Source organism: Antedon bifida, chromosome 7 (genome assembly GCF_963402885.1).
Source record: "Antedon bifida chromosome 7, ecAntBifi1.1, whole genome shotgun sequence".
NCBI classification, from domain to species: Eukaryota; Metazoa; Echinodermata; class Crinoidea; order Comatulida; family Antedonidae; genus Antedon; species Antedon bifida.
The window spans coordinates 12,762,168-12,774,041 of record NC_136232.1 but is presented as its reverse complement, the minus strand read 5'-3'; the positions used below and the strand labels follow the sequence as shown (position 1 = coordinate 12,774,041).

At 31.6% G+C, this 11,874-nt stretch overlaps 1 protein-coding gene across 1 annotated transcript; it reads right to left on the bottom strand.

Annotated features, from left to right (window-relative positions):
* Window positions 1–2,721: 2,721 nt before the first annotated feature.
* On the bottom strand, window positions 2,722–5,536 carry LOC144848237 (uncharacterized). Its single transcript, XM_078704951.1, has one exon. The coding sequence runs from the start codon at window positions 5,534–5,536 to the stop codon at window positions 4,013–4,015; it is 1,524 nt and encodes a 507-aa protein (XP_078561077.1). The 3' UTR covers window positions 2,722–4,012.
* Between the last annotated feature and the right edge of the window lie 6,338 nt (window positions 5,537–11,874).

Sequence of the window (11,874 nt, the reverse complement as noted above, 5' to 3'; positions counted from 1 at the left end):
AGTACTACTGATAATAAACTAAATAATAAATCATAATTCCTTAAATTATTAAATAAAATATAAATTTTTAAAAAAGAAACCATTTAATGAAGAAAGAACAATAATTAAAACCGTTACGTCAAAAAGTGGCGTTTTTCGTACGTCAAAAAATCGAGTGGAATTTTTTGTAAAAAAAATGTCTTCTTAAAATTTATTTTGTCATTGTTTGTTTTTGTAGCTTTATGATGTATTGTCCCCCAAAACAGATGATTATCAAACTTTGATTAGACCATTTTGGTTTTAATAAGGTCATTCACTTGAGCAAAAACAATGATTTTGCTTTTACTTGTTAAAATTTACCAGAAACCTATCCCAACATGCTACCGCTGACTTTTTCATTTAACTTACAGTTTCATCAGTTACTCTTTTCAACCAAATTGCCTGCCAGGCATGAAGCAAACACATCCTTAAAATGAAGATAAATGAAGATGAATATTATTATATATATATCCTATCTTAATTATTTTTAACCTGAAGAAACTGTGAATTTAAGCATAGTCAATTTGGCTGCCAGGCATGAAACAAACAGATCTTTAAAATGTATTGTCCCCAAAAACATGATAAATGAAGATGAATATTATTATTAGGCCATATTACAGTTTCAATAAAGTTATTCACTTCTGTAGGAAAAAACGAACAAAAATAATGATTTAATTTATAAAAATGTAAATAAACGGTTAAAGATGTATTGTCCCCCAAAAAACATGAACAATGAAGATTAATAAAATTAGACTTTACATATGCTATTTTGCAGTTTTAATAAAGTCATTCACTTCTGTTAAAAAAACAAAATAATTGTTTCACTTAAAAAAAGACAAACGAAACGGTTAATTTGAAAAAAAAACATTGTCTGATAGACAATTTAAGTATTTTTTTTTTTGCTTTGAATTACATATTTTCATGTAAATCATTTTTTTTTCGGTTCAGTGTTTGGTTAAAAAATTTGAAAAGTGTTGTTAGGGGGACAATATATATATTGTATATATATATCTTATCTTAATTATTTTTAACCTGAAGAAACTGTAAATTAAAGGAAAAAATAGTCAAATTGGCTGCCAGGCAAAAAAATATCTTATATATTGTATTGTTGTGTCAAGAAGAGATATTGTAGGTTTGATAGGCCTACTCATTGTCCTGTAGTAAATGTATTTACCTACTCAGCTATCTCTTTGGTTTTATGGGACGCTGAAAGTGTTTTAAAGCCCTCTTTATGCCTATATCTATAAAATAACAGAGCTAGAAATAGCGTAAAGCAAATAAGCAAATTAACGGTGTGTTTTCTTCATTACTTGGTAAATATGGTTAGCGAGTATTCCATGACCAAACGATGAGCAGTAGGCCGAAAGAAATAGTTTTATTGAAATAGCCGGCGCCTTGTTAGAATTTACGACGGTTTTAGTGAGGGATCCATAAACGTGAGGAGCCTATGTAAACCCGATGACAAGCCATGTGGAATGACTATTACATACAATATGCGACATTATGATACTCGCTTGTTTGATTTACGTTGATGTTTCAGTAATAATTGAAATTTGCTGAATCATTCTAATGTGAGACCGAAATTATGGCTTTCTATTTGTTGATCATAATAATGTAATAAATAAAACATTAATTCTTAATGTGTTGAGATTGGATTTTGCAATTGAACTTATTTAGACCATTGTAGGTCACGCCTTCATTAAGGTAGTTTCTGTAGCATTTTATTTTTAATGAGAGCTTTATGAGTTCTTAATCGTACTTTAAATATAAACGCCATTTAAAATAAAACGATATACTGATAACATTCACTTTTGTTATTCTTTGACGATGCTTAATACGCTCTACCAACAATCCGGATACTAATAAGTTGAATACTTGCTTTAAAACGTTTTGTCTCTTTGTTATGTTCGTAGAGATATGTATAAACCTCCCAGAAACGGAAACAATAACACATTTTCCAAAACCATAACTTCTTGGAGGTTCTTTGGACGTTTAAGCATGTTGTCTCCGGCGATCTGTGTTCTTAAAACGTTTTACATGGATTTTCTGTGAACTATATATGAACGATATGCAGGCCCGTAGCCAGGGAGAGGCGGAGGGAGGGGGGGGGGGGTGTTATGGTTCAGGCGAATCCCCTTCAATCAACTGCGAACCCCCCTCCCCGACATGCACAATACCCTCACCCCATCTCAGACAATCTTCAAATACGTTCCCCATGGTACCAAAAGTATATTCGTAAATTGAAAAAAAACATCTAACAAAATGTTATCGTCCTTTGGTTAGGCAAGTGTGTTTACCGCAGGAAAAAAAGTACGATCGTTTTGCTCATTGGTACTATATCATGCTACACGAGATTGTCTTTTCCGACAATCTGGGGGTGTCATTTAAATTCCCTTCGTCCCCCGCCTCCACCAACATATCCTGGCTACGGTCCTGACATGACATTAAAAACATTTCTCTAAATTCATGAAAACTTAATATGAACGTCTTAAACGTAATAAAAGCATTTTACAACGCCCGAAATGTCCTAAAACGGTCCCCCATTACGACGACGTTCTCCTTACACAACATAACAAGTATAATCAAACACTTTAATAATACGAGACATTTATTATTCTGTATTATACCGTTTTCATTATGCTGCGCCGCAATACAATAATACATTCTATGATTATTTGATTAGAGGCCTATATAATCATGTCTGTGTTGATTGATCAACATACTTCGTCAATAGATCTATAAATAAATATAAGTCTACTATGTATAGCAAAATATAGGACAGCGATTTCAGGCGTCTAGAAAACAGACCTAGACAATTACTGTGATATCTGAGGGAAGTTATTTAAAATACTATAGGCCTACCGTTTTAGAGAATCTAGAATTCCTTTGATCTACAAATAAAAATTGCCATTAAGAGAATTCACAAAAAAACGCCCAAAATTGTCAACAATATCGATCAAATAATGTTGTAAATAATGTTCAATATTTCTTAATTCAAAACAAAATTATGCAAATCCTGCTTATAACAGTAATAATATATACAGTGAAATATATTATAATGTATTATACAGTTTTCATTATGCTGCGCCGCAATACAATAATACATTCTATGATTATTTGATTAGAGGCCTATATAATCATGTCTGTGTTGATTGATCAACATACTTCGTCAATAGATCTAAATATAAGTCTACTATATGTATAGCAAAATATAGGACAGCGATTTCAGGCGTCTAGAAAACAGACCTAGACAACTGTGATATCTGAGGGAAGTTATTTAAAATACTATAGGCCTACCGTTTTAGAGAATCTAGAATTCCTTTGATCTACAAATAAAAATTGCCATTAAGAGAATTCACAAAAAAAACGCCCAAAATTGTCAACAATATCGATCAAATAATGTTGTAAATAATGTTCAATATTTTTTAATTCAAAACAAAATTATGCAAACCCTGCTTATAACAGTAATAATATATACAGTGAAATATATTATAATATATTATTATAAAATGGTATACTGTATACAGTATTTAATTCCTATTATTAATAATGAAATGGTCCATTTATTAGAGGTCTGAAGTTTCTAATAGAAGAAAGAAAGAATCTGAGATTTCTAGATTTAGAAAACTCAGATATATTTGAGATTTCAGACAACTCAATGATTTAAATCTATTAATCACACAGTCTGCATAAGAAGTCGAATTGCATAAGTGTCTTTGTAGGTAGTATATAAGGCCTAATAAGTTTGTAACTTGAAGAGAAATAATCGAAAAAACAGTAGGCCTATCACGTTTTGCAAAAGCTAAGCATCATGGAGAAGTAATTTCACGACAAGACCGGATCTGTCCGGTGGTGGTTTGTGAAAAAGAGACCAGTGTTAAGGATAGTAGGCCTATGTTTACGTCGAATCTTTACGTGATACAAAAATGCTAAAAACTTAGCGTAGCCGGAATTGTGATGTTTCCCATATTGCCGAAGAGTATTCAGTTAATTTTTATGGACACTGTACCTTTGAGACAGTACTACCATTAGGATCAACGCCGTTATCAGAGTTTGTACTATCATTTAACATGATACCAATTCGACTAAGTTTTATCAATTTGAACGTTAGCATCTCAACAAACGCCGCACGAAAACGTTTATGCATTACGCCGTATACAATTGGATTCAAACACCCCGCTACGTACAGTACCATCGTCATAGTTACATAAACGCTACCACTTATTGTGACGTCATCGTAATCAAAGAAACGTACCAGAGGATATGGAACGTAACCGACCCAAATGATGACAAACACAATGGCCATCATTCTGTTTAGTTGTAACTCTTCGTCACTTATTGTTCTAAAGTGAGGATTTCTTCGTATAAACCGAAGCCGTTTTAATCTAATGGATCGGGAAATTTTTGCTCTGGTTCTGTAGCTAACTGTACTGCTTTTTCCATTTGTGTCCAGTTCGTCACCATTACATATCTCTGTAAATGTTACGCTATTATCGGTTTGACATTGTTCCATGTTGGCATGTTTACCGGTACGAGATGTACCTGTACATTCTATGCTCTGATTATCACATTGTCTTGATTCTGTTTCGATTTTAGGCTTACCCTCTATAATATCATTTGGTCTTGAATTAGAAACATGGGTAAAATCTTGAGATGATGCTGCTGGTAGGTCATCTGGTGATGTCGGTTTATTAACTGTTTTAATTGAAATAGATAATGAATTAACAGCGACATTTTCAACTGGTACGTTTTCATCCATAGTGGAATTAATGTGATCGTCTGTATTCCCACTGTCTTTTGTACCTGTCTTGTTATTTTCTGCTTCACTGATTGTTACTTCCGTAGCCGTCGGTGGAACCTTCCTTTTATTGTTTTTTCTTAAATGTAACGACAGTTGCTGTTTTCTTTTTGAAACAAATCTTCTAATTTTCACATAGCAAACGACAACGACAAGACTAGGCAAAACAAAGCAAAGTAAATATAGAACAGCAGTCATTCCAATACGAGAATCACTAGTTAAAGTAACACAGCGAAAAGCTTTTTCTAAATATACAATATCACCCGCAACTATGTAATGGTACGTAATAACGATGACGATCAACAGCGACCACGTAATACAAAGCGCTAGAATCACGTTACGTTTGCTCAATTTACGTGAAGCTGACGTGTAATGTACAACGTGGATAAATCTACTAATCGCAATACATACCATGTGCAGTAAAGATATCTGGCAAAAACCTAGAATAACATATTGGTTTATCGTACAAACCATCATACCATCATTCCAGCCCCGGTTTACGAACGCACTCGCTCCCGGGGCTGCTCCACATACGATATAAAATATATCAGCAACGCTGAGGCTAGCGATGAATGAGTTCGATAAGGTTCGTAAACGCTTCTTTCTGATAATCGCTAGGATAACCAATACATTTCCTATTAGTCCTATAACACAGAACGCAATGATAATGGCAGCGACTGTCGTCGTAAACACACTTGATGGAGGCTCCGTTTTATTCATTTTGTACGCACGTCCATCTGTGTTGTCTGGAAAAAAAAGATACTTGTTAATATACTTTAGACCCAGCCAAGCCGAATGTTTTTAAAGAACGATATCAGAAAATTGAATTTTGAAATTTTGACAGAAGTGAGAGCAGATTATCAGCAGAACGCATTATATAGAATTAGTTGTCGTTTTGATTAGTCGAAGGCACATAATCCGATTGTCAATGTATTACATGTTTCATTTTAATCTTAAAATTAAATTGTTATTCGTTAATTGGATATTTTTTTTTCCATATGAACGCAGGAGGCGTTTATTCTTTATTGCAAAACTTCAAAAGTGACCAATCACAAATCAATGTATGGGTAGATAGTCACATATTTCTATGAGCTCTTCAGCTTTTCAAATCTGTACATGGTGAAGCATTCCCTGGTTTACGCACCATTGCTTATTCGATAATATCATTCAATCCCAAACCATTGAGGGAGAGACTGAAATGGATCACTGCTCAATTGGTGACAGTACACCAAATTCATTCACAGACCATAGTAATATAATAATTATAATCACCAAACTAACAAGGCAATATTGTCTGTGATTAGATATAAGTGGAGAGAAATGAGAGATCAGTAGCAACTGGGATGGTAATTATTTATCACGGTACTAAAATGTGAGTAAAATGTCCAGTGAGCAATATGAATGGTTTATTAACCATTTAATAGAACGCCTGTCATGATAAAAACTGACGCCTCAATGTGAAAGTTCAACAAGGTATATAGGCCTATTATTCTCAATCGTAACTGGCGATCTGCATCTACATAATAATGCCATTAACCAATTGTTTCGCAAATTGTTCACTTTTTATTCGGCGTAAATTGTTTAAATATAGAGCATTAGATTCACATTTAATGTGGAAATTTAATCGAGTAAGCATGAAATAAACAGAGATTTGTAGGCTTTAAAGATTGAACTTTAAAAAAAGATAATGAGACATTTATTGTTTCTTTCATTCATGCCTAGTTTGGACATCAGTGTGTAAATATAACGTGAATTATGATAACTGAAACTTAGTTATATCAGGGAGATGTACATCTCCCTGGTTATATATACATCGACTAATGTCGAGGACCTCATTACACCTTTAATTAAGTTATTACACGACTGTAACACACACTGGCTGTTACTTTCTTCCGGTAGATAGAAATTGGCCAAAGTGTTAGATTTGATTTTATTGACCGACCGCTTTTGTTCATGCTTCCTTGATCAAATTTCCAGGCGAACAACCATAATCGATAGGAAATCAACGGTCAATTTTCTAACCATATACAGATAGTAATGTTTGTCGTACAAGCTTTAACCCATATATATTATTAGTTGTTTATTTGCCGCTTCTTTGGGCTGGACTGAGATCGATAAAATAACAACGATAATCTTGCGCTCGAATGCGTTTAGATTAAAATGATTTTGTAAATATAGTATCTTATTCTTGTAGTACTATATGATTGACATGGCATGGTGACCATTATTAAAAAGTACAGATTAATATTTACTAATTATGGTATGATGCATTATCATTATTAGTACAGTAGAGTATAAAACAATATTTGTATAAGATACTCTTTCATTGAGATAATGAAGATTATTTTTACTGGAACAACCAAAATAATATATTTAAGTTCCACGTTAGTTAGGGAACCAGAACGTGGTTAAAAATGATTTACCAAATTACAAACTATATACTTTTTATTTTCTCCTACGTCCTGGATTTCATTATTTATGCTTATAGTATACCAAGAATTGCAGTTCCATAATGTGGCAATATAATCAATAATATAAAATTAAATAATTAATTATTTTTCTGAAGGACTTCAATTGAAAATGTAAAGGGCTGAATTTAACCTCCTCTCCTAGTTTTTGGAAAAATTAGATTCCCACGCGGTCCCTCTTCACTTGTTATCTTCATATTCACTATATTAGTATAAAGATGTTGGATTGACGGCAAGCCTATACTCAATAACAATGTTTTTATTGAAATCTGTCAACAGCCTAGCTTCGTGTCGTAATTCAACGGTCATATAATGAAATTCAACGGCCATATACCAACATTTCACAGTTGATGACGTAAGTATGATGTACTGTACAGTACTATTGAATATCATCATGTGTCCCACAATCCTCCAATCAATAACAAGTATCTACTATGTTACGTTTTGATATGATTCAATCATTTTTACGTGAGGTTAGATTGCTAAATTCACATATGTTTATCTTTATTTTATCATAATACACCATTTTAATAATAACAGCGAAAGTCCATAGTATGTGTTCTATTCAGGTAGCCTATATCTATATTCTTTAAAAAAAATGTAGTCATACAAAACGACTCACGTGATCGAACTCTCATTAATATGATTAGGCCTAATCCGCTTCCGATGGACTAGTGTAGAGAATAAGGTTTGAGACACCTTTCACATACATATTTCAACTTCCGCAAGCATTAAATGGAGCTGCTTCGGGTTTAAAATTAGGCCTAATATTGTTTGTTATAAAGTATAAACGTTTGTAACCACAATTATTATAACTCCACTTGTTAAAGTTTTTAGTGTTGTAAAATAGGAAATTCATCAAAATATCATAAAACATTACTAAAAAGTTCTGTAAGAATACACAAGAATAAGAGTCTTATGTCACGATGCTCATTTGCTTCACCGTTGACAAAACAAAATATTATAAATGTTGTTTTTATTTCATGAAATAATAAAAATGTTAAACCCGGAGGTACACTTTAATGTTATTCAAGAATCAAGAAGATCATTTATTATCATACAATAACAACAACTAATCTTTTCTAATCTGATTGAACGATATGAAAAGGTCTTAAAGGACTTAACCTCAACCTATCTATCAAATAAATTTACTCAAAGGAAATCCTCATATTATGATTAGGCCTACAATATCTTAAAAAACGACGTCTATAGTAAAGCCAAATACAGAATATAAAAACGAAATTGAACTAAACATAACAAATGTTCTTTCCCTAAACAATTTCAAAATATTAATTTCTTTTTAATTATTTATTTGTAGGCCTAGAGAGAGTTTTTATAATTTTCGGCATTTCTTTTTTAATGTATATTAACTAACTTTTTAAATTGATATACTTTTTTTTTCTTCTTTCAATTTTTTCCTCATGTATAAAACACTACTAAATTATGCAACGAACAAGTTAATTATTACATTATTTGATTTGCAGACATACAAATACCGTAAAACCTCGAAAAGAAGCCCACCCAAACAAGAGTACTAAAAAAAGATGAGGTTTTCCGGTAGGCTAATAACAGATTATTTACATAACAAATTAAATATTAACATTTATCTTGAAACAATAAAACTTAAAGTTAATTATTTAATATTATACTATTCATTATGTTTAAACCATTATCTTACCGATCGTTTATGTTGAATGCTAATTAACAATAATACTCTAAAAAGGTAATTGTATGGTACTAAACTTTAAGACGTGTCAATTAATAGTTTAGATTTAGTTTACAACGAGATTGCGTACGTGCAGCACAGAACGAATTTCTTTAACTTGGAATGACGATGAATTATTTACAGAATTATAAATTAGATTATAAAAAAAATACAAATTCAAATGACTTAATTTAAAAACCATATGTAGGCCTACATTTATTAATATCTATTGTTCGTATTTTGTCCGCTGTGATGATTGATGGAAAGTGAAAAAAAAAACAGCAGATCGACGATATTCTGGGTTTTAAACCGCGATTCGACTTAGTTGTGACAGCAGATGTAAATAATTCAATTGGAACTGATTGTATTCTGATATTGATCAAATATATGAAAGAATGAATGTGTATATCAACATTATTTCAGTTATGTAATCTCCGGTATTCAATTAATATTTCCTATGATGAATGAATGTTCATATTTATGTTTTTAAAGTACATCGCCCTGGTTCTCGACAAACCAGTTCCAATCACAGATTACGGGGTGTCTGGAGATGGTGGAACATTAGATGGCGGATAATTTCCTAAATTTATTAAAGTGACTCTAGTCTATAATTACATTTACAGTACGCCTATTAGTGTTCGTGAACAGGCTTATAATCAAATTATAATATAAAGAATAAAATCATAGTCATATAAAGAAATACCATAATGCTTAAATTGACAATATAACGGCCTATTATATCGATACTAGGCCTATGCTTTAATTACTTTACGAGGCGGTGAGAAGATAAGACAATTTTTTGTGAGAGTGAAATAAAAAGATAATTATTTTCACTACTGCAGATCTTTACATTTCAACATTTTACCTTTTTTGGTTTTTTTTTAAAGTTTGTTTAAACAGAGATTAAAGCACATTATATCAATAGAAATATTTAATTTAAGTAAATCACATTAGGGCCTATGTTATTTTGGTTTGTTTTCTTTTTTTTTGTTTTTTTTTTGTACTAATTTTTGTTCAATTTTGTTAGGGTTACATGTTTAAAGCACTTTGCTTATTTTGTATCCCATTCCATTATCATATTATTATTTCTATTGTATTTGTATATGTTTTTATATTGATTATGGAATAAAAATGTCGATGGTTGAAAAATATATAACTGATATTCGAAAAATCGATTATTTTGACTATAACGGCCTATTATATCGATACTATACTTTAATTACTTTACGAGGCGGTGAAGATTTGTGAGAGTGAAATAAAAAGATACTTATTTTCACTACTGCGGATCTTTACATTTCATTTATTTATTTTTTGCTGAAAATACATAACTTAGGCTATATTCGAAAAAGCGATTTTCGGAATTATCATGACTGTAACCAACGTACAATTTGAAGAGTATAATAATTATAAGCTAACGTGCGTATTGTTAGGCCTATTGCTAGGCTTAAGCGTGGTTCCCACTAGCGACGCAACGCAAGGACGTAACGCAACGCAAGTGAATTGACCAATCACAAGCGATGGCTTATTCCCTTGTGATTGCTAACTGTCTATAACTTCGCTTGTCATTGGTTAAAACGCTGGCGTTGCGTTTACGTCCTTGCGTTACGTTCTACTGGGAACCAAGCTTAAGGCCTACTGTGTGAAGAGTATACAAAATATTATTCTACGAGTGCGTATAACACTCAGTAAGCATATGCCTATAGGCCTACTCCGCCGTTCCGTTCATGATCGGAAATGTAGTTTGATCGATATAGCGTTCATCTACATATTTTGCCGAAAAATACAATTAACGTTAACTACACCGTTACTAAAGATTCTAGATGGCATTTGGAACTTAGTATTGATAAAAATATCAATAATTTGGCACACATGGCGTTTCATACGTATAATATTTTAAATTTAAAATACCAACTTAAAAGTCTCGAATGTTGACTGGTGGACAACAACATGAAAAAATAACGAAAGATGTTTTAACCATGTGGACCGTCACTTCGTATTCGAATGCAAATGCGTTCAGAATAATGTATGCACTGCAATGGAATGAACATACCACAATAACAGTTTACAATTCTAAATAACATTATTCCAATTGTGAAAGTAGAACATGAAAGTATTATTGTAGAGTACACTCTCTCATATAAGTTATTAAATCAGCAACAGGCATACAGGCACACTGTAACTGAAATGCATAGGAAGATCCATCGCAATTACAAGAGAAACGGACATTACGAAAATATATTCGAAAACATTTCTAAAAATAACAAAAATAAATATGAGTAAACAACTTTTTTTCATTTTCATTAATTAAAATATCTATCAATTTCGATTAAGAATTATTATTTGCTTCTGATTCCCGTCCTTCTAACTGTTTAAGCATAAATAGTTTTATGCATCGTATTATTCGCTTATTGATGTTGCTTAAAAACATCAATATGAATGAAATTAAAATAGCAGGTATTATTAAAAGATAATAATGAAATTCGAAAGTGTTTTAATTCAACCAATAAGTGAAAATATACATGTAGGCTAAGTAAATACCCTGAAGACAGATTCAAGTACATCATACCGATTTACGTCAATGGTCATTATTGTCTGAAATGTTACCATTAATATTATTTTCGTTTAGTTTATATATTATATATATATATATATATACCGTAATATTTAAACGTATTTTAATTTGATTCACGTTCTACTACAATACCATTCGATTCGATTTTATTATAAATATTGATATTTTTAATTTTCATTACTTTTTGCGAAAATGGTAGTTAAATTGTATAATTTTATAAGTTTATATAAAACACGTAAATAGTGTATCATTTAATCGATGACATCGATTGCGTTGATCGTTTCAACTAATCAGTTTCACTGACAAAAAATAA

Excerpts from the sequence above, each read along its gene's own strand:
- LOC144848237 (XM_078704951.1), bottom strand. The coding sequence starts at position 5,536 with ATGAATAAAACGGAGCCTCCATCAAGTGTGTTTACGACGACAGTCGCT.